The sequence below is a fragment of the Hippocampus bargibanti genome, linkage group LG02 (genome assembly GCF_051943395.1).
Source record: "Hippocampus bargibanti isolate YZ-2025 linkage group LG02, ASM5194339v1, whole genome shotgun sequence".
NCBI classification, from domain to species: domain Eukaryota; kingdom Metazoa; phylum Chordata; class Actinopteri; order Syngnathiformes; family Syngnathidae; genus Hippocampus; species Hippocampus bargibanti.
Genome location: NC_142735.1, coordinates 27,604,479 through 27,627,643, shown reverse-complemented (window position 1 = coordinate 27,627,643; position 23,165 = coordinate 27,604,479). Strand labels below are relative to the sequence as shown.

The following is a 23,165-nucleotide window of genomic DNA, read 5'->3' as shown; positions in this document are numbered from 1 at the left end:
GCAGGACCAAATCCAGTTGGGGAAAATTAAATGAAAAAAAAGAGCTTTATGTGAAAAAAAAAATACGCGATTTACATTTCATTATTTATTTTAATTAAATAAAGTGCTTCGTTTCTTGTTCATATTTAAAATGAAATTGTTACCCTTCATTTTATTAGTAAATGTGTGGAGCACTGATGAAAAATTGTGGTCACTATCAGCAAAACAGTTTCATTTTAATTTGAATTCACTGTTATCAATAGTCATATCAGTCTTGAAATTATATTTTGCAGTGTGTAATGAAATACTGAATTATAACACGGGTTACTGTAAATGCCAACAATGACCAGTGCGTAGGATCTTTCATCTGTGCACATGTTTTATGATTTAGCAATTGCTGCATTCATTCAAACGCAAGATAAGGCCATTTTTGCAAATGAATATGTACAATACAAAAGCTAAAAGTTTTCTTTTTATTTATTTTTTGTCAAACATACAGGTCAATGTTTCCACCAAATGGTGATCGGCAAAACTGCTCGTCGTCGTCATCAGAAAGGGATTTTCCCATACGAATGTCATTGCAGTTCTTTTAAAACCAGTTGACAACACTCGCCCAGCTTGGAGGGATCGGATACGGATGAGTACCGGGAAATTTGTGCATTGACCCCCAAGGAGCGGGCCAGGTCCTGAGCCGTTCGGTCGGAGGCCACGGTGGTTCCCAATGCGACCAGCAGCCGAAACACCGCTTCCTTATCCTGAATGGTCTCCAGAGCTCGGCTGGCCACGGACAGGCATTGTGCTTTGGCCTCCAGATCGGGTTGGTTGTGCAGGCAGCCGGCGTAGTTGAGTACCAGAGTGGCCAGAGCGATGTGGATGTTTTTATTGCAGACGCCGGCCAAGTCGGCTGCCCGCGACAAGATGGCTTCGCGCTGGGCCATGAGGAGCGCTTGGCCGTGGCTGCTGCTGAAGCAGTTGCACAGGATCCGCAGCGCCAGCATCTGATTGGCTGCGCGGCCCTCGGGCCTCATCAAGCTCAGGAGGTGGTTGCACAGCTGGACGCCTTCCGCCTCACCGCACAGGCTCTCATTGACCTGCGGGTGGCGCACAGCCAGCCTTAGAATGTCCAGGACTGGAAATACAATATCTAGCAAGATAAGACAAGAAATAGGAATGAGTTAAAGCTTTCTAATACGATGACAACATTTAACGGGATCGAGTCTGCGATCACAATTTGAGACTGGAAATACTTTTGACACAGAAAGGAAAAATATTTTCATCAGTACAGGTAACATCTGGCTTACGACCGGCGCGACTTACGACTACCCGTACTTACGACCACAACGCCCAGACCCTATTTTTTTTATTTTAAAGGACAACAGACACCTCCCGACATAGTTTCGTCCATAATTTGTAAAATCACTTCAAATGACTTCTACTGACCGCATTTTACAAAGATTCCACCGCATATCGCTATAATTTTACTTTTTAAAATTCGCACCGAATATTTAAGTAGTCTCTTTTTCGAGTTGAAGACAATGCTGGAAGTGTCGTTTATTTAGGAACCCCCTGAGGCATTTATGTCTTACTTTTATGTCCACCTCAGGAGGTACATCCTCTGTTGGGCCTTTCTCAGGATGGAGTTGGTGTTGACCTTGCACTTTATAATCCTGGGAGACTTTGATTCACACAGATCTTTGTGTTGTCATATTGTTTGTTATTTAGTTTTTTTTACTTTGTTACTTCCGGGCTGAGTGAACGCTGGCGCGTGTGGTTGCCGCTGCTCACCAGCAGAAAAAATATCCTGTGACTGTAAAGTGTCCTTGAGAGTTTTGAAAGGCGCTTAGAAATGAAATGGATTATTATTATTATTATTATTATTATTATTATTATTATTATTAGATGGCAAATAGCTAGCTAGCGACATTGCTAGCTAGATAGCTGGATAGCTAGATCAATAAATCAAGATATTAATAATAATATCACATTTAATTCATAAGCACCTTTCAAAACTCTCAAGGACATTTTACAGTCACAGGATAAGTTTTTCTGCTGGGAATAATTGACTAAATTAGCATCCCGATCAATTTTTGAAAATGGCAATTTTCTCCATTAAAAAAAATCTAAAATGGTGCCAATCAACAAGAGAACAATTACTCATTGTTCAACTCTTTTTAGTGTTAAAAAAAAAGTGAAAAAAGTATTTTAACCGTATGATTTTAGCAATATTAGCATTAGGCAAGTGGACGTTGGTAGATTATAATTTTATGGCTTGGTTGAATAGTTTGGCTTTTAAATGACAATAAAAACCTAATTGAAAAAAAAGTTAAGTGAATATTCAACTTCAATTTTGAAACGCATGTTTCAAATCAACCAAAACACATGCTTAAGATAGCTGAAATTAAAATAAAAAAAGCAAATGTGAAACACAGAATGGCTCGCAGAAATGTATTTTAATTAATTGCTGTTAATTGATATACCCTTTTTAACAAAACAAGTCTGGCCCCCTTGGCAAAAAGTTTGGACACCGCTGGCACAAACCACGGACGGCAAATACCTTCAGGCCAGTGCGAAGCCTTCCAGAGGAGGTTGATCTGTTGAATAGTTGGCGGGGACTCGTTAGGCTCACAGACGGACATCAGCAGCCTCTCCAGACTTTCCAGGAAGTCTTCAGAGAGCTTGTGCTCCTGCGGGGCTCCTGCGTTGAACTCTTTCAGCTTGCCTGGTCAAGAAAGGGAAAAAAAAAACATAATCCAGATTTGAGACAAATACAACAAGTTTTGATCGACAAAGCAAATATGCTCACCGAAAATTTGTGAAATATTGGCCTGCTCAAAAGTCACGCCATCAGTCTTTGGGAAGTAAATGTTGGTACTTTTCGATCTTAGTGCTGCTGAAGAATAAGCTCCTCCACCTGCCAAAGGAAATACAGTAAAGTCTCGTTATATCGATATTCAAGGGAGTCCGAAAAAATATCGATATAACCGGGACTATCGATATATCCGACCCTGTTTGCATGTAATTTTCTCCCTGCGTGCATAGAAATAGTATCGATATAACCGGGACTATCGATATATCCGATATCGATATAACGAGACTTTACTGTACATTAAAATACCGTATTTTCCAGATGACAAGTTTCAAAAGGTTTTCCAGTAGTTACGGTTTCCTCTCGAGGGCCGTTATGAATTTGGGGAAACCGTTAGAATGATTCCTCTCCTCCACATATTACATACTGAACGCACAACAAAATGAATGAATAACTACTTTTCAAATCCGAAGTCAAGAATAATGACTGTTATTGTGGTTTACATCGAAAAATGTTGTGAAACATTTTGGTTTGGACTTGAGCAAGCAGCATGGAATTTCGCAAGTTTGATTTTCTTTCGTGGGCCGAATAAAATGATGTGGCGAGCCAGATTTGCCCCCTGGCCTTGACTTTGACGGTTGTGTATTAGACGGACGGTGCTGCGATAAAGGGAATGTCAACAAAAAAGCCAGCTTTGGCCATTATTTTCCTTTTTTGATGTCAAACACGTAAATAGAAATTGCAGAATATTATAATGTGTGGTATTTTCTCTATTTTGATGAGCTCAAAAATATTCCATGGTTTTATCATTTATCACAATATAATAATAAATGTCATTTTCAGAGATTACCAATCTTCCTTCTTTAAAACGTTTATGTTCCTTAAGGGTTGTCATGGAATATTTTGGCCTTGAAATTTTCAGAAATAAATCACATAATTTGTTTTGAGACACAAACTCCTAAAACAAGCAAAAAACACAAACATTTCCATTTCTAATCATTATGCCCAAAACAGAAAATGATGGCAAAATCAAGAACAAAAAATGCACATTGCAAAGTAATTTTAAAGGACAACCGACACCATTTTTTTGTTTCCTAACTGACACCAGAAAAGCGTTTTATAGAATTTAAAATACCCAAAACACTTTTTTTATTCAAATGCAAAACACCAATAAAAATGACTTAAAGTGTCCCAAAACTGCCACAAAATGAGCTCGAAAACTGGGCCGACTCAGAAAGTCCTGCCCCCTTGTTCGTGACATCACTATTGGTCTGCTCCAGAATCAAAACAATGGCTTCAGATTCGGAGAAGATGCTTTCTTGTTACTCATCCAGTTATGAATGTGATTCAAATAGTTCTGAAGAGGAAAGCATACATGTTTGCAATCTATTAAAGAAGTCCTTCCGTATCAATTCGAGCCGTCTGGACTCCAATGTAGCGCCCATAAAATGCACAAGATGGCGCACAAGCTCTGTTGGAAATGGGCTGATTTGTTCGCTGGGAATTTGTGTAAATTTACACAGTCTTCATGCGTGTGACCGCAATTGGCTGCGAGACACAATGATTCACCATCGCGTTATTTATGTAGTTTTCCTTCTAATTTTGCCATCAACATCTAATTTCAGGCCAAACAAAGTACCCAAAATGCATTGTGTCGCTTTCTCCGGTCACGGGCGTTCCCTCCGTGACGTCACGTAGGGGATCGTAATCAACTCGAAAACAAGACTTCATGAATATTCAGCGCGTGTCTTAAAACGCAAAATATAGCTATAGGTGGTGGAATCTTTGTAAAATACGCTCAGTAGAAGTCATTTGAAGTGATTTTACAAATTATGGAAACAACTTGTCTGGAGCCGTCGGTTCTCCTTTAAGAGACTATCTAAATGAAACGCTATTTCATATATCCCAGCATGCACCGCGCACTATTTCATATATGGGGCTTGGGACCCGCTGACAGCAGTTGCGAGACCTGTTGTGTCTCAATATTATTTCACACATAAGGCACAGCGAAAACTTTTGGAGAAAATGAAGGCTTTTGGGTGCGCCTGATAGTCCGCAAAATAGGGTACTCATTTCGGGTTTGGCTCTCGGTATCCGGATTGGGTCGGCGGAGGCAAACCTGTGAAGGGATCGGCCAAGCCTTCGGCAGCAACCGAGTCACGACCGGAGTCGGGGATGTAGCGACCAGAGCCTAAGAGACATTTAAAGGCCATTGTCAGTCGGGAACAGAACCTTTCCATTTTAACATAAAACATAATTTTCGACTTCCTAATTTTCTAAGCCTTAAAACTACACAAAACATACCTTATTTTATGTATAACAAATGTGCTATGGTATTATAATTAAAGGAATAAACTGGACAGTATAAGAAAGTCGTTTTATTTACCTTTGTGATGATTGTTGATGGCTTGATGGAATGGAGTGGCCGGTTTCATCAGCATTAAACACTTGATGAGGAACATAGGCTTCTTTCACCATCTTGAGGACTGATTCCTTGTAGTTGCTTTCTCTGTGATAATTTTACCTTGTTCCTCATCAATTGAGTTCTGTTTAGCTGGGTTGATAGCTTTTTGCATCAAGTGTACAGATGACTTGTGCGGGTTATTTGTGGAGCCTGATTGATGGGATATTTTAACCTTGCAGTCTACACTCTACCTTTAAACTATTAAAGTTGAACCGAGTCCAAATTTCGCTGTTTTCTATCAATGTTCTCATTCTCTGTCTGTCATCTGCCTGTCTCTTTTAATGTTTAACGGACTCACTATCTCTCTGTCTGTCTGTAACGCCCACCCTCTCACTGCTGCATTCTTGACCAATCACGTGGCTTTAACCAAAGACTGGGGGCGGGGAATAGAGGACCAAAACAATCGGCTGCCATTTTGTTGTTAGGAGAACGGGCTCGTTCGCGAATGACACATCATTGTGGCAGCTCCGTGTGTATCCCAAAAAATAGTTCCTATTCCAAGGTAAGATTTTCATAAATTTAACATTCGTAATCCGAAAAGTTCGTAAGCCAAGGGCTTCGTAAACCGATGTATCACTGTGCTGCACCTGTAAAGGGATCGCCACCAAAATTTGCTCTTCCTTCCGCGGACCCTGGGATGTACCGCGCTCCTCCTGCCGGGCCGACAAACAACAACAATTTGACTCAAGAACAAGGCAGGGTCCATGTAATACTGTATGAGGGTAGTCCTGGAACTTTTCTGTCACACCTCGTATGCCACATGAGCGAAAACGTCTTGCTCACCAGTGAACGGGTCGCCACCGGCAGGTTGCGCAGGTCCCACAACGTGTCCTTTGGTGTTTTCAATGATAAAATTAGCAACCTGGTCCAGAAACATGGGGCTCAGGTCGTTCTTCTGCAAAAAGTTGTGTGCCGTCAGCCAGGGGTCCTGCGACACGTTGTAAGGAAGCTTCATGGATGGCCCGCCCTCGTTCACGTCAATTGTGAAGACGTAATCGTACTCCTGCGGGAGTGGGGAAAGACATGCATCGTTGACTACCGCCCAGAAAATAAAGTCTCAAGAGTGATACTTCCAGACAAATGGACCCATTTTAAAATGTTGAAAGTAAAGCCGAACAAATAATCAAATTCAACCTGACAGCACACTGTTGTTGATATGACATATACAGTATGAGCATGCATGCATTTACCAAACTTAATAATGTCTTTTTTTTCGGCTAGTGTTGATTAATTTACATAGGAGGGGGGCCTTTGAAAAAAAAAATCACAGTATTACAATTATGGGGGGTTCACAATTAGATTTTTCAAAACCATTTCAAAGCAATTAAAATAAATACATATTTTTTTTAAATTAACATTTCATTCCCAAAATACACACATACATAAAATAATGTATATAATAAAAAAGTAAAAAATATATATATAAAAATGTTAATATTTTTATAGATACAAAAATTTTCCATATATTTATGTACGTATTATACAAAAATATATAAAAATGTAATAGACAAAACCAAGTTTTTATTAAAAAAAAATACTATATATTTTTAAATACATAATTTTACAGTAAAGGTGATGCTCCAAGGTTCGTAAATAATGAGGTTTCTCAGTCTTCACCCCCCCCCCTCCCCCCAAAAAAAGGTTGCATTGCGTCTTAACATGCTATCTAACAGGCGAACTCACCTTTCCGTCATACATGACACTTTTCGAGGTCTGTTGGTTTGAGCCACTGACCACATCTCCAATTTTCACCCAGCGACCGTCAGTGACACTCCACTGGTAAGCTTCCACTTTCTGCCCATCTTTAATCAGCCGCGTCTGTCCGTCGCGATTTCCTGGGAAAGCAAAAATATCCACAATATGGTCAAATTGGTATTTCTGAGGAAAGAAAATCCACGGCAGATGAAAACGGTCTATTAGGAAGCTGATATATCTTAATATAGGACAGTAATTTCATCTGTGCTGTATGTCATGCATATTAGCATATTTGACAATAAAGCTGACTGACTGACTTTGACTTTTTAATTTGCAGGAAAGACAGATTCAAACATACCAGGCTCATTGAGGTGTTCCGGTCCAGGAAGGTCTTCGACTTTGATGTCGCCGAGGTCTCCAGTCTTGGGATCGATGGTGGCATTCGAGAGCTCGTTCTCAAAGGCCTGAAGGTCCTGAGCGCTTGCCACGCGGTCCTCTGCCTCCGTAAACACTCGGATGATGCCGTCGCTGTGGCAGGCCAGATGGTTAGCCAAAAGATGTTAAATAATAATTAAATACACAGAAACATATAAACAAATAAATAACGAATACCTGAATAAATAAACAAACAAATAAAGAACTCAACAAAAATAATAACAGGATAAATATATGCAGACATAAATAAATGCCTCAATAAATAAATAAACAAACAAACAAACGAATAAACAAACAAACAAACAAATAAATAAATACGTCTTGAAAGAGCACCTGGCTCCTACAGCAATATCGCCATTCGGTAGGATGCAGCAGCACCACACAGATTGAGCAGGCAGGCGGATAGTTTGCGTACATTCTCCACCCTTCCAAATTCGCACAGTTCGGTCTTCTCCTGTGCTCACAAAATCTAGGGCGAAGGAAAAAAAAAAACACAAAATCAGCAGGGGTGGGAAAACTTTGGATTATGGTGGACATATCCTCTTTGGGAAACAAAATTAAATATTATATCTTTAAACACAAAAAAAATCCATATCAATTTCATGCAAGTGCACTAGCTTAATGCTAATAGATAATGCAAAACGTAATGGACGCGCTATACAAAATTAGCATCGCCGTGATGGAAACAATCAACTTGTCACACGTGGAGCAGCGACACATGCACATTTTCTTAAGTCGAGCTTTGTGCTCCGTTGCGGGATTGGATTGGATTGGATTTGCCTTTATTAGTCTCGCAGTGGAGAAATTGATGTGTGTGTGTGTGTGTGTGTGTGTGTGTGTGTGTGTGTGTGTGTGTGTGTGTGTGTGTGTGTGTGTGTGTGTGTGTGATTGTGGGATGTTGATTTTATCAAGTTTTTTTTTTTAATCCAATTTGTGGCAGACAAACCTTGACTATTTGGGAAGACGGCGATACTGTAGATGTAGTTAGTGTGTCCGTGGTACACCTGCGCGCATTCGCCTGTCACCAGCCACCTCCTGATGCTGGTGTCATTGCTGCAAGAGAAGAACTCAGTGCTGCTGGTCACCACAAGTCCCCGAACACAATCCTCGTGACCTAAATCGGGACAAAAAAAATCATTCTCCTGATGATGAATAAGTGCCGGGTGACTAGCCAAAACGTCACAAAATCAAACGACCGTGGTTACATCGTCTCCGGAAACTGTTTTTCAAAGGTCCCGGAGTTTTGATCAATGCCATCGATTGAGTTGATGTTTGCGTAAGCTACCTGTAAACGTCCTCTCGCATTGTCCCGCTTTCCAAAGCTTGATGGTTCTGTCTGCCGATCCGGACAGCATGAGTCCTTGCTCGGGCAACATGGCCACCGCCCACACCGCCGCAGAATGGCCCTGCAGCGTCATCAAGCATTTTTCACTCAGCCACACTTTAGCCGTGGTGTCCCAAGAGCCACTCAGAAGTGTTCCGAACTTCCCAGAGAACAGAGTACAAACTGTGGACATACAACAATGTAAAGATGACTTATGACCTACTCCTGAATCAATATGAAGAATTTCATAGTAAACTCAAGAAGTCAAATAAAAAATAGTCAAATGGCGACCAAGTAATTTCAACCAGTCATGCTCACCTGTGTTTTTGTGACCTTTAAGAGTGTACAAGGGCTGCGGTTGGTCCAATGTGAATATGCATATGTTATTGTCGTTCCCCCCAGTGGCAATGAGTCCTCGGGGGTACATTTCGCTCGCCGCAATGATGCATACGCATGATACAAAGTTGGAGTGGCTCGACATACATCGCATCTCCGTGAAACCGTTGTCGGGGCTGTCAACAAAGAAGAAAAACAGAATGAATGATGTTGGTGTCATTTGGAAGGAGAAATGTTGCTTTAACAGTAGAAGGGGAGAAACAATAAACACACAAGTGAGGAACGAAAACAATTGCAAGAGGCATGGTCAGGAGGTCACTTAAATGCAATGTCTTTCTGACATAAAAAAGACAAGAGTAGAAAAAATAATTTAAAATTATATTTGTGTCGAATGAGGGGTTAAAAAGGCTTAACTTCATCAAAATTGGATTTTGACTTTAGAATATTGGTAAACATGCCTTTTGATGAACGGCATCCATCTAATACTGAGTAAATTGTACAAAACAGTACATGCATCAACTGAATGAATGACAAAGCTAATTCGGAAAGCACTTTGATAAAAGCCATAGGAAAGAAATTTCAGCACATGACAGAATCAAGATTAAATGAGATTGATTTGTTTGTCCCACGTGATGGGTTTGTGAACGTTTAGGGTAACAAAGTCACTTTATATGATGATTTATAGGCGCGAAGGCTAACGCTAGCTACCTTGAGTTTGGGACCCAGATCCTTCCGGTCCGGTCCCTGGAAACAGAAACAAACGCTCCTTCCGGGAAAACAGCAGCCGCGAGCCCCCGGACATCCATTTGGTGGCCCGGAACGGAGCACCTAAGCTTGTAAAAGTTGGATGAGGCCGTGTTTACCTCCATTCTGACGGTGAACCGTGGGAACTCCGACACGACAACGCCGGGAGGCTAAAAGCTAACGGAAGCAGAATGACGTCATCATTAGTGATGAAAAGTGTGGCGTCCCAAACAGAAGAAAAAAGTCAAACTGACGGGTTTTTATAAAATCAAAATGCTTTGGTTCTGACACTTTCAACATTCCCTGTGATGTAGTTTTTTCTGATCACTTAATACGTACATTTATAATTTATTGTTTGTCTGTCAATGGCTGTGCGAGAAAGGCTTTTCCCCCTGACGATAGGAGTGATGTGTCGTTCACGAACAAAACGGCTTTTAAATTGGTCTCTTTGAAGTGGACGACTGGCGCCGGCTCTGAATAGGGAGCCACTAAAGGAGCCGATTCCGCAAACCCTTCGGTTAAAGTAGCACGTGATTGGTCAAAGTCCGTGGTAGAAGACACAATCACACGCGCACATACACGCACAGGAATATAAATAAGGTCACATACATTTTAAAAATGATACACTGAATTGTATATTGTTGGTAGTAAATTAATTTAAGCAACAACAGAAAAAAAGAAAAACTGTGGAGCGATTTGGGAGGTGAAAGAGCCTTTTTATTCTATTAAGTGAGCCGAGCCAAAAGAATCAGCTCTCTAAAAGAGCCGTAATTCCCATCACTGCTTGCCCGACGATAGCAATACGGAAACAAAACATGCGCAGGCGTATAGGGTACTTCCTTATCTGTGAAGTCACAAAACCCCGTGGTTTATATTCCGCCAATCAAATCGTACACTCCTCAGACACCAGAATAGGAACACCACCGATAAGTATAAAAGAGCGCGCTAAATACTTCTACTTAATCTCACGTTAAGATATAGAATTAAAACCAATACATATGGATACGATAATCGATAAACGCTGTATGTACTACCTCATCGAGCAGGTTGGCCCTTTGCCGGGATACGTCAACGCCTGCCCCATATTTGATGGGGCAGTCTTGTACATATATTTGAAACACAAGTACTGCAATCACTTTCAATATGATTATGAATAATTACTCTTTGCCCCTAAAATTTTGAGGATACATTCAAGCATCAAACTAACTAATGTATGTTTAGAATATTTTAGCAGTTTTTACAGCTCCAAATGAATCATAAATATGAAATTAACATTAAAGGACAACCGACACCATTTTTTTGTTTCCTAACTGACATTATAAAAACGTTTTATAGCATCTAAAATACCCAAAACACGCAGGCTGATATTTTTAGTCAAATGCCAAACACCAATAAAAATGACTTAAAGTGTCCCAAAACTCCTTCAAAATGACCTTGGCCCTCGCCCCTTGTTTGTGACGTCACGCCAGGATACTCCAGACACATAACAATGCCTTCAGTGAGTTCAGATTCGGAGAAGATGCTTTCTTGTTACTCATCCAGTTATGAATATGATTCAAATAGTTCTGAAGAGGAAACCATAAATGTTTGCAATCGATTGAAGAAGTCCTTCCGTATCAATTCGAGCCGTCTGGACTCCAACGTAGCTCCCAGAAAATGCACAAGATGGCGCATAAACTCTGTTGGAAATGGGCTGATTTGTCTTCTGAGACAAGAATTCGGCTATTTCTCAAACTGCAGATTTTTTTTCCTGACTGCTACTGTAAGTTATTTATTTGGGTGAAGGGGGTATTGGTATGTATGAGAAAAACAACTAACAGTTAGGACATTTTGTTTCATAGTACTAGCCAAAAAGAAGGCAAATTCTCATCACAAAATTATGTATTGGTCACAATCGTACAACACAACCAAGACATTGTTAAATTCCCAATCGGAACATATTTACCATCTTTTCAATTTAACACATGTAATATAGCCTTACAATTCAGCTTTAAAGCCTGGAAATCAAATCATTGATGAAAAAAACGATCATAAACACATAAATAAACATTGAAAAAAAATGTTGCATCATTCGCGAAGAAAAGAGCACACGGTTCCTTTTCAACAAACACATCCTATAATTTGAGACAACTGTCCATAGAATAAAAGAATGAATGCAACGCTGGAGTGTCGCACACTTCTGCACTTGTGCGATTAACACTTGTCATTATCTGAGATGACAATAATTACATCTTGTTCATCTGTTCTGTCTTTAGTTCTTCTTTCGAGTCAATGTGCATTTCTACTGCACATGCACGCAACAAACTGATAGCATAATAATAATTACTAGATGAAACTAAACCGTGGCCAATTATTCTAAAAAAAAGGAAATGTCTCATTTTCCACATCGACATGCATTGGAATTCTTTTTTTTTTGCATGAAAATTAAAGTCAGCTTCAAAGGAATCAAAAGGCAAGACAAGAATAGAAGTGACTTGTGATCCTGGGAGCTCTACACTTGGACAATCTACCTCTTAAAAAAGATTCACTGCAACAATTTTGGAAAACGTTCCTGTATCAAGACATAATTAGCAGCGGTCACAAGAAAGTCAAAGTCGTTTTTTTTTCTCTCCCCCCCTTGTGCTTTTAAAGCGAGATCTGACTTTGGCTGAACAAGTTGTAAGGAGACAGGGGAGGTAAGAGGACTCGCAACTCAAGTCACACACAAATGGCTCCTTCGTGCTTTGTCAATAATACTAATACTACTACGAATAATAATAATAATAAACCACCTAAACTATTATCTACCAAAGAAGTCATCTTAAATCTAGTTAAAAAACCCACAGACACTTCACTCCAGTTCATACCAGTGGGACATGGCTGTGAGAAGAGGGAGAGAAACGTCATCACTCTTTATCCCCAACCTCTCTTCCTGAAAAGATTCAAAACTGGTCATCGTTGTACCTGTTTTATCCCCTGAGGGTTCCAGCTGTAATGTTCAAACTGTCAGGGCTTAGGTAGTGTTTGGAGTTTGGAACTTTTTGTTTGTTTGTGTGTGTGAGTGTGTGTGTAATAGCAGTGGTCTGGAGGTAGGTGTGACAGTGCAGCTATAATACAAAAAAAAACATTGACGAGCTGACATTTTGGACCACAGTGGTCACGGGACGCTGTGAAAACATTTCGGGTTGAACGAGGGTTGCAAATTACCCAACTGGGAAAGTTTCCATCAGAACAAATTGGTATTTTCCGAATCGGCATATTTTCAAGGTAACTTTGAATTTCCCAGAAAAACATGGCGGCGTTTGGCAACCCTGACATGTTCCGTCTCCTAGTGCAAGTTGGCCTGCTCCACCTTGATCCCCACCAGCGACGGCGGCATCTGCATGGCCGCCGAGGGCGAGGAGCTGGGAGAAGCACGCAAGTTGGAGCTTCCGGAAGAGGTGACGGCGGGTCGGATGAGGGGTGGCGGAGGGTGGTTGTGAGGGGCCCGGTTCTGCAACGGGCGGGTTTGCAGTGGCGGCGGCTGGCGCAGGAGGCTGGGCGGCGCAGAGGGCGGCGCCGGGCGCAACAGCGGGGGCGGCTGGGACAGGGATGAAGGGTTGTGGCTGGATGAGTGGGGCGGGGAGCTTCCGGCGGCATCGGGAGGAGAGTCTTCCATCTTGACCTTGGGAAGCAGAGGGAGGAAACAAATATGGATTTCTGAACTTTAGCTTACAATGTGTACAGGTTGGTTTCTTAGAATCTGGTGAATCAATGAAGCCTAAGTGAACAAGGTGCAATTCAACTGTTGTCTTATTTATCCATGATTTTTGAATGTTTGGCTTTATTTTGAATTCCGTGAAGCACATTGAGTTACTGTATTTTCCGTACTATAAGGCACACCTAAAAGGTTTGAATTTTTTTTCAAAAGCTGACCATGCGCCTTATACAGTCAAACCAGCATTTTCCACTACAAGCCGCTCCAGAAACCTGTTTGAAAACCAATCTGTTCAAAACGGAAACATTTCCCATCATAATCAATGTAATCAATGTCTACTTTTTTTTTAATCGAAATTGAACAATACAAAGATGCCTGCTCACAACGGAACGCTACACGAGGATAATGCGGCGGTCACAATGAAACACGACACAAAGAAGTGATGCATAAGGAAGCAGAGGGGAGTCATTCTGGTTTGGTCGAGAACCGAGTCAACGTTGCAAACCAAAGCATAAAAACCCGAAATTTTTGGTTGAAAACCGAATGGGTCGAGAACCAAGCCGTTCGAAAACTGAGGTTTGACTGTACACTAATCCGGTACGCCCTATACAGGTAACAGCGGACTTACGACCGAGTTCCGTTCGTCGAAATGGTCGATAATCCATTCAAAATGTTGAACAGAGACCCCGAGGCTAAATGACACGCAAACTCCCCCTCCCCCCCCCCCCCCCCCCTTCTGGTGCCATCACACGGTCAATTTCTGCGCGATAGTGAGATGCTGGCTACCTGGCCAAAATTGTCCTACGCGTTGCCGGCCTGCTAGCGCGTTGCGGTGCTAGGCGTAGAATTAAAAATAAAAAAAATAGGGTCTGGAGGTCATGGTCGTAAGTACTGGCGGTCGTAAATCGAGCTTGTCGTAAGTCGAGCTGGTCCTAAGTCAGATGTTACCTGTATATGGACTGAATTGATGAAGTGAGCTTGACGTGTTTATTTTGTGTGTTTACACTTGAACAGGGTTGGTCATATTGTAAATATGGACATTAACGCGTGAACAACTTTGAGTTATGCTATTGTTTTATAGCTATTATATTGTATTTGCTATTTTATGAGTGTTACTATATTGTGATTGCACACATATTTAATTTACACTGATACCTCGGTTTACGAACGCTTTAGCTAACGAACTTTTCGCCTTACGAACATTAAATTCGTGAGAATATAATATTGGCATCAGAATTAGTTTTTGGGAAACACACGGAAAGCCACAATAGCTGGCGGACTAGTTTTCAGCGGAAGAACACCAAACCACACGGCCAACGACTACTTTTCCACACACCCTTTCTCTGAGTGCATACGTGGTTTGTAATCATTTGCTATTATGGGACCGAAAAAGACCCCACCACAGGCTAGTGTTCAGTCGAAGAGGACACAAAATAAAATTACGGTCGAGCAGAAGAAGGAGATCATCGAGAACCACGAACGAGGTGCGCATTTGTGAGACTTAGCGTCCCAGTACCAGTATGCTAAGTCGACCATTGCTAACATCCTTCGGAACAAGGAATCTATTAAAGGTGCGTGTGTTGCTAAGGGTGTTTCCGTGTTGTCTAAGCAACGGTCTCAGGCAATAGAAGAGCTTGAAAAACTTCTGTTAATTTGGATTAACGAAAAGCAGCTAGCAGGGGACAGGGAGTGAGGGTATTATTGCAGAGAAAGCACAACAACTTCACTCGGATATCATCAAGAGGCAACTACATCAACCACCATCACAAAGGTAGATAAAACGAGTATTATACAGTACAGTTTATTTCTTTAATTACAATACAATGGCACATTTATTATACATAAAATAAGGTACAATTTGTGTCGTTTTAAGGCTTTTAATTAGTCGAAAATTATGTGTTATGGGGACCTGGGAATGGATTATTCTCATTTTAATGGTTTCCTATTGGAAGTTAATTTTTGGAAAACACACTTTTTGCCTTACACACACTTTCTGGGAACCAATTAAGTTCGTAAACTGAGGTATCACTGTACTGTAACAGCATCAGAATATTTTTGATGTGTTTACGGAATGGAGGAAAAGTTCCTCTCCACTATGTGATATGTGAAATGTTGCACAACATGTTATACCTTGCTGTTGTTAAAAGATAACCAGTGTCATGAAAATACACAAATAAAATAAAATATGTAATAATAAAACAGTTTATTCATTTTGGGAGTGAATGGTGTTGTCAGTAAGCGCCTTATGTATGGGAAAAGTTTGAAAATATGTCACTCATTGAACATGCGCCCTATCATGCGGAAAATACGGTACTTTGTGTATGAGATGTACGCTTCAACCCAAGCCGCCGTTGCTCACCTCGTCTTCCTCCGCCCCCCCTTCCGTGGCGGTCACCATGTCCTCGCCACCACGCCGTAGGTCCCGGTTGGCCACCTGCTCGGCGGCCCACTCCTTCAGCACTTCGTCCAGGTTGAACCTGCGACGGTAGCTCACGAAGAAGGAGCTCACCTGGGGGTATGGGAGCAAATGATTGTGAGGACGTATGCCCGGTGAGGAAAAAGAAAAAGTCCAAAGGCTGGGGGTGGGGGGGTGGGGGGGTCATCACCTGAGTGGACGTCTTGTTTCCAATCACTTCGGCGATGGCGGTGAAGTCTTTGCCGTAACGACGGATTGCTGCAAAAAGGGAACCGACACTTTAGAGAGAAATTGCACTTGAGGCTAACATACAACGGGAAACTCGGAGGCAGGCAGGCATCAACGTAGCGGTGTTTGATTGGAGTTTGATTGGAGAATACACTTTTGCATATATTATTTATCCTCTGTGAGGAATGATTGACAGAGAAGTAACCGAGAGGACCAGAGTGACCAGCTCTGTATTTCGGTTTCTTTTCTACTGACTTCAGGTGGGCAACTGCCACACACCAGAATAACCATTGAAGAACATGTGACAAACTTCGCAGAGTGTAATTTTTTTCTCAATCAAAACCCCCAAAAATAATTCCGGGGTGGACTGGAATGATTACAATCATTTCCATTCATTCAAATGGATTAACAAATAACTTTTCCGTTCATTCTAGTGGGAAAATTTGAGTAATCAGAATAGTTTTCCATTCATATATTCTTTATCCTCTGTGATGAGATGCTGCTTTTCAATTGTTTTTCATCTGATTTCAGTGTTGTTTTTAAAAAATAAAATAGAATTCATTATGGTATGTGTTTTTCTTTTTTTTCTACGAGGGTGATCAACACGCGCCACCTCTGCTCCCCCTCACCTTGCACCGCAAGCAGCTGCTCCTCTGTCGTCCAGCGAGCGTTCATTTTGGGGGTGGGCTGCAAAAGAGGACATGGATGGAAATAGTGACACGTTCTCGGTCAGAGGTAGAAAAAACTAATCTCAAATAATAATAATAATAATAATAATAATAATAATAATAATAATGAGGGGGGGTAATATACCTCAATGGGCCTGAAAGTGTCGACACCTTCATTCAGACTCAGTTTCAAACTACTGTTGCTCTGTTTAATACTTTGAACCTGAAAGAGGAAGTCAAGATGCTGTTTATTGGGGGGGGGGCGCGCGCGCGCACGCACACACACGCAGGTGAACTGCGATACGGGACGCCTGTCACCTGTCGTTTAAGTGACACCAGCTGCGTGTCCAGCTGCCTTATGGTCAACACGCCCGAGTCGTGCGAAGCGGACAGGGACGTGATATCGGCCTGCTCCAGGTGCATCCCCTTGGGTGGCCGGCGTCGCGCACGAAGGGGGTGGTGGCGGTACTGCGCGCCGACGTTTTCCTTCTTGATGGGGCCGGAGCGACCGGGGGTAATCTTGTCTGAGACAGCGGTGTTGGTGTTCTGCTTGGCCGTCTGCGCGTACATTGTGATGTAATAGCATAGTGGTGTGATGGTCCCCCACCCCTCCCGACTCGTTTTCAAAGCTCACCTCCTTTTTGGCATCAAGCTCAAAGTCACAGTCACTTCCAGGATCTCCTTCCTCCAGCTCGTCATTACTACACGGGAAAAAAAATTCAAGCTTCTCGTTTGCTTTTTTTTGCTTCCTCGCTTAAGAAAAGACTTGTTTCTTCTCACCTGTCATCTTTCTCCCTCTTACTGACCAGCCTCCTGGCCTGACGGTCCATGACGGAGGTTCTGGTTCTTGTCTTTTTCCAGCTATAGTAGTACTTGACCAAACTGGATATCAGCTTGTCCGGAAGCTGAGAATACACACAAGTCAAAAAATCCGTTTGACTGATTGGGCTGTCAATCACAACAGTGTCTCACCATCTGCTGGATGCGGTGGAAACTCTTCCCATGGAAGCTGAATGCTTGTTCGAACAGCACTTTGTCCTCCACCGTCCACTCGTCGGGGAACGGTGTGAAGTTAGCCAGGTCGGCCAGCGAGCGCTCCACGTCGTGCTTGTGCCACAGCAGCATGCCCAGTGCCTGGTGGAAGCGTATGCACTCAGATTCACGACGCCGCAGTAGCGCGGGGGGTGGGTGGGTAGAAGTTACACCACGGTTGGCCATACTCTTACCTGCTCCATGTTGTAGCCGTGTTTCTCTTTGGACATCAGGATGTATTCGTCCACTGCGTGGAACAAAACAATGAAGATTGGAGACGGGACGGGAAATGCTAACCAAAGAGTTAGCGATAAGGCTAAAAGTGCGAGTGCGTACACATTGCGTCAGACAGCTGAGTATTGGGACACCAGACCAACATGCTCCTCTGGTCCTTCTCATTGTAACGGGCCGGGTTGTCTGTAATTACAAGCAAATTTCAAGATTCACTTGACACAGTCACAGCGTTGTCAGTTTCCTGACTGTCATAGTATGTAGAGTTAATTTCACAGGGTAATTATAATACAAATACATTTTCCTCATTGAAATGCTCTGAATGCGGACCTAAAGATGAATGAATAAATAAAGTAGCAACACTTTTTTGTGGCATATTGTTTAAAAATAAAAATGATATTATCTAAAAACATTTTTTTAATGCTACGACAGGCATTACAGTTTTGGACTTAGTTTTATTTCTCCTTTTATGCCACTATTTGGCCTTCGACCATAATTGAATATTGTTTAATATGACTATGAATCATCTGATACGGCTCTAAAAAACTATATTGGGGCTATGTCAGGAGCTGGACTAGTATGACTAGGTGTGATCATTCATTCATTGAGTTTGTTTTACCTGGTTTGAACTCCGGGATCTGGGCCTGGTAGTCTCCTCCCACTCGAATCATGCTGTCTGTTGAAGAACAATAGAGAGAAAAGAAAGCACTCAACATGGCCGGCGTTCAACAAGTAGCTCAGCGGGATGGACGGGATTGCCGCACATGACACGGAGTGACTCATCGTTCATTGAAAAATCTGGATTTAAGGGACGAAAACAACAAGAGGAAGAAAACAGCTTGAACACAAATTATGGACATTCGGTCAGTGGCAAGTCGCCCTTCGGTCTGACGAGTCCAAATTTGAGATTTTGGTTATGGTCGACATGTCTTTGTAAGGTGCCGAATAAGTGAAGGTTGCTACGCAAGCTCCTTCAAGACTGTTGAAGGACCATTTCAAATGATGACCGAAATTAAAATGATTGAAAAAATTGCCAAGAGGGTGCAATCCAGCCAAAAGTTGCCAAATTGCAAAGTATTTAAAAACTGTGGAGTATCATTTGCAATTCAAGTTTAATAAATGTGTGTGTGTACCATGAGCGTGTTCCTCGTCGCTACTCTCTTCTTCAGAATGCGGCTGGCTGTTGCCGTTGGTTACCGTCTTGGCTCGGCTCCTGGACAGGACACCGGCCCCGGAGCGCTCCATCACCGAGGGCATGGCTATGCGAGACACTGCCGCAGACCCTGAACATATCCAGCTTGCATTAACATACTTTGCAATCATTAAGCAATCATATAAATTTTTAGATATAACATATTTTTAATATATTTTATAAAAATATATGTGTGCTTAAGGGCGGCCCGGTAGCCGAGTGTTTAGCACACCGGCTCCACAGTGCAGAGGTCGCCGGTTCGCGTCCCGGTCCGGCCTCCCTTTGTGAAGTTTGCATGTTCTCCCCGGACACGCGTGGGTTTTCTCCGGGTCCTCCGGTTTCCTCCCACACTCCAAAAACATGCATGGCAGGCAGATTGACCACTCCAAATTGTCCCTAGGTCTGAGTGTGAGAGTGACTGTTGTATGTCTTTGTGTGCCCTGCGATTGGCTGGCAACCAATTCAGGGTGTCCCCCACCTCGTGCCCAAAGACAGCTGAGATAGGCTCCAGCAACCCGCGCGACCCCAATGAGGAATAAGCGGTATGGAAAATGAGATTAGATGAGATATATGTGTGCTTATTCTCCGAATGGTTATTAAAAAGTATTCCAGGTCCTGTTTAAAAGTTATCATTGTAAGCAAAGTCAGCGCAAATTAGACTTCAGTCTCCCCTACAGCAGGCTGCCATGTTTCACCGTCGTGCTTCTGTTACGGATACCACAAGGAGACAAATTTAGGGAATGTGATTCCTCCACAGGATGTGTGACCAATGCCGTGCCGTGTGCTTAGTCCGTCACCTGAGGTTATACAACAATTCATTTGGGTTGAGATTTTGATATGCACCTCTGCTGAAACAATGGGAAGTGTGTGTAATGTATCTGAGGTACCGAGTGCGCCTGCATTTACCGAAAAACGTTGCATTCTAATTGTTCGCCACTAGATGACACTGAATTACACACGCAGTACCTTTAATAACAACTGTAGTTCAAAACATGCATGCTGCAGCTTGGACGGTAAAGATACGTGGTGTGGAAGTTGGAGAACCGACAAGACGGTTTTGACCGTTTTTTTTAGGATTAGCAGCCCCGCGACACCATCCGGAAACAGGCCAACACTAAAAATAATACTCAATGCACGGACGTGTTATGCTGCCAAGCTGCCTTTCTCCTCATCGGTCGCGTGAGGACACGAGCATCCAAACTCCAATTAGGAGGCGAAATAAATAAATAAACAAACTTGTTCGAACTTGATATCACTTCAACTGTAGAACAATACGGGGCTCCCTGAGTGGGGTCTTTGTCCCACATAATGCCCCCCACACCCATCCCCTCCCCAACTGCAACAGCTGTCCCGACGACCCGAATAATACTACCAAATGAAAATTTACGACGTTTGGGTCGACGTTTACGGCTGAGGGAATATGCAGACAACTTTGAATATTTTTGTTTGTTTGTTTAAATCAACGTAAAGGGGAAGAATTACTGGGGTAGCCTCGGTCATATCCCATGGGAGTCTCGAGCACCATGATAGATATATGTTTATGATATATATTTAAAAAATGGTTATTTGGAAAGTTACCACGAGAAAAGATGCCCACGTTTCTACGGACGTTTAAGATGCATTCGTTTTTAAATAATCACTTTGTATTTTTTAAGCCCGCAATAACGCTAGATGTACTTTTTTTTGTTCGGGCACCGAGACCGCGACAGGCGAACAAATTCAGTCGTAGTATTTGGACAATAACATTTCGTCTTTGTTTATCATTAATATGATAAACCCCAAGTGGGTCCGTCCCTTTTGTTTTCAATACGCTCAACGTCGCCCAGTCAGCGCCCGACTCTCGTTTAAGTCAAAGAAAAGTAGTTTTTTTTTCTAATGTGAAAACTAAAGTCACTTTCTTTTCGTCGGGTTACGCGGACGCATAAAATGGAAATATTTATTTCCAAAGTGTGCCCGAGACCATCTTTGCAAGTGCGGTGTGTGGGTATCCAAACATAGTTCGGATGCTAGCGATAGCCACTTAGCTCGTCGAGGCTAGCAGCACCTCTGCGTTACATTAGTAACGATTACTCCGACTTGCGAGTCAACATTAACAGTCGTGTTGTACCTGCGTGCCTCGTTCCTCCGCCGAGCCCCAACTTATTATATGCCACTCTGCCTTTCACGGCACCTTTGCCAATCCCTCCGGCGTGTCAAAATAAAGACTTGTTGGCCAAAAGACGCTTTAATTCTTCCAATTGAATACAATGAAGTGAAACGGCGGCGTGGAGCACAAATGCAGGCAGCCGGCGAAGCCGCACAGCTCCCACTGAATTGCAAAGTGCTCGTCCGCCAACCGGTGCCTCTCCCAAGCTCCGGCTTCGCCGTTGGGAGTGAGCAAGAAGTATTTTGTGTAAAAGTCACCAATGCTCACTCAACCAGCTTGAATATAAGTTATCTTCACAGTTGTAGAAACGCGGGGATGTGTGTTGAACACTGTTTGGCGCACAAACAAAACCAACAATTGGGACTACTTGCCGGTCTGCCGGCGCAGGGATACGTCAAGTGTGCATCTCTGTACTGAGGCAGGCTGTCCAGACTTGCACTGCGTGTGCGCGCGCGCGCGCGTGTGTGGGGGGGCGGCGGGGGTCACCAGTGTTTCCCTTTGAGAGGCAGCGAGAAAAATAAACACTTTTCTATTTTACGCCATATTCCAATTAGTGACTCCTTGCTGCCTGTGGTATGTTGTCTCACACCTGACGCTGGAAAACACGCACGGCAACACGCCCTCGTGCATCACGGGCACGTTCACGGGCACACGCATTCACGCGCGCTCACACACGCACTTCCGAGGCGTGTTTTTTTTGCCATTTTCACATGGATGGAGATCATGCACTATTCTCAGACTATTTGGACTATCTCAAGTGATGTATACGAACTACAGGTTCTAATGAATGTATGCATGTGTGTGGAAGTGTGTATGTGTGTGTAAGCGTGTACGTATGTATTTATGCCACTGGCAATTCAGGTCATCATTTTGCCACATAACATGATAACATGGCACAGAAGTTGTTTATCATACAATTCACAGTCACTGTTTCATGAAATAAAATGCACAATCTGGCACGCACACACAACCTCGTAACCGTCACACAATCTTGGTAGAAAGGTTGATGAAGTCATCAAGCATTGCGTATTGATCACCCTGTATGTAAATTAGCGCGTGACATAGAAGTTGACGGTACAGCAAAGGAAATTGGATTATATAATTAATTAGTAACAGCAAAATGTTAATTTTAATTCCTGCTAGATCATGAGTGATTGGCCAGGATATGTGAGAATTACATTTCATGAAACCAAGACTGCGGATTGTAGGATCAAACAAACGGTGGATTGCGCACATATGCAGAGCCAACCTTCACTGAGGTGAGGAGTCACCTTTGTCCATCTCATTGTCTTTGCCCCCCCCTACAACCCCGACACACACACACACACACACACACACACACACACACACACACACGCACACACAAGGGGGGCTTCAGCCTTGTCCTCCATCCGCGTTTCCTTTGCCTAGTCACTCCCAGGCCTCCTTTCCCCTCCCCCACCCCAAGCCAACGCTACTTTCCTCTTCCCTCCCTTTCGCCTCCTGCTCTCGTTAAGTCCTCCTCGTCGTCGTCGTCCCCGTCCCATCCCTCCCCTCCTTGAACACGGACTCACATGTGACGGGTTTGGGGTCTTCCCTGTCGCTCCCTCCGGGCAACGGGCGTCGGGTGACTTTCAACTGACGACAAAAGTCCACTTCGAAAAGGGGGACTGACTCTTCGTCCGGCCGCGTGCTCGCAAACGGGAGTCGCAAATCAGATCCAATGCCTTTGTCGTCGGCGCGCCCCCTGGCGGAGCGCCGGTTGAACGGTTTCTTCCGTGGAAAGGCCATTGAGCAATTATCGGAGGTTGAGT

At 42.9% G+C, this 23,165-nt stretch overlaps 2 protein-coding genes across 4 annotated transcripts; both read right to left on the bottom strand.

Moving 5' to 3' along the window:
* Positions 1–440: 440 nt before the first annotated feature.
* plaa (phospholipase A2-activating protein) lies at positions 441–9,960 on the bottom strand. 2 transcript variants are annotated; one of them, XM_088990644.1, is made up of 13 exons: positions 9,748–9,960; positions 9,022–9,215; positions 8,665–8,886; positions 8,326–8,493; positions 7,713–7,848; positions 7,303–7,472; positions 6,933–7,084; positions 6,033–6,252; positions 5,837–5,902; positions 4,905–4,976; positions 2,783–2,890; positions 2,534–2,698; positions 441–1,123 (listed from the first exon to the last, which is right to left on the bottom strand). In XM_088990644.1, the coding sequence occupies exons 1-13, from the start codon at positions 9,906–9,908 to the stop codon at positions 555–557; spliced, it is 2,403 nt and encodes an 800-aa protein (XP_088846770.1). In that variant the 5' UTR covers positions 9,909–9,960; the 3' UTR covers positions 441–554. The 2 variants fall into 2 exon arrangements, with proteins under 2 accessions (XP_088846770.1, XP_088846771.1); XM_088990645.1 differs by lacking the exon at positions 2,783–2,890.
* Positions 9,961–11,096: 1,136 nt separating this feature from the next.
* Positions 11,097–23,044, bottom strand: rcor2 (REST corepressor 2). Of its 2 annotated transcripts, none has more exons than XM_088990643.1 (14): positions 22,926–23,044; positions 19,168–19,317; positions 18,654–18,710; positions 18,140–18,220; positions 17,998–18,050; positions 17,744–17,905; positions 17,552–17,676; positions 17,406–17,472; positions 17,090–17,329; positions 16,917–16,994; positions 16,733–16,790; positions 16,066–16,133; positions 15,819–15,968; positions 11,097–13,426 (listed from the first exon to the last, which is right to left on the bottom strand). In XM_088990643.1, the coding sequence occupies exons 2-14, from the start codon at positions 19,289–19,291 to the stop codon at positions 13,091–13,093; spliced, it is 1,599 nt and encodes a 532-aa protein (XP_088846769.1). In that variant the 5' UTR covers positions 19,292–19,317; positions 22,926–23,044; the 3' UTR covers positions 11,097–13,090. The 2 variants fall into 2 exon arrangements, with proteins under 2 accessions (XP_088846769.1, XP_088846768.1); XM_088990642.1 differs by lacking the exon at positions 22,926–23,044 and adding an exon at positions 21,334–21,519 and having other exon boundaries at positions 11,098–13,426.
* Positions 23,045–23,165: the final 121 nt, after the last annotated feature.

Coding starts and splice junctions, on each gene's coding strand:
- plaa (XM_088990644.1), bottom strand. CDS start 9,908: ATGGAGGTAAACACGGCCTCATCCAACTTTTACAAGCTTAGGTGCTCC. Junction 7,473..7,712: donor GATATTGCTGTAGGAGCCAG/GTGCTCTTTCAA, acceptor GGCCTGCCACAG/CGACGGCATCATCCGAGTGT. Junction 7,085..7,302: donor GGAACACCTCAATGAGCCTG/GTATGTTTGAAT, acceptor TTGCTTTCCCAG/GAAATCGCGACGGACAGACG.
- rcor2 (XM_088990643.1), bottom strand. CDS start 19,291: ATGCCCTCGGTGATGGAGCGCTCCGGGGCCGGTGTCCTGTCCAGGAGC. Junction 18,711..19,167: donor CGACGAGGAACACGCTCATG/GTACACACACAC, acceptor GTTCTTCAACAG/ACAGCATGATTCGAGTGGGA. Junction 17,330..17,405: donor AGCTTGATGCCAAAAAGGAG/GTGAGCTTTGAA, acceptor ATGTACGCGCAG/ACGGCCAAGCAGAACACCAA.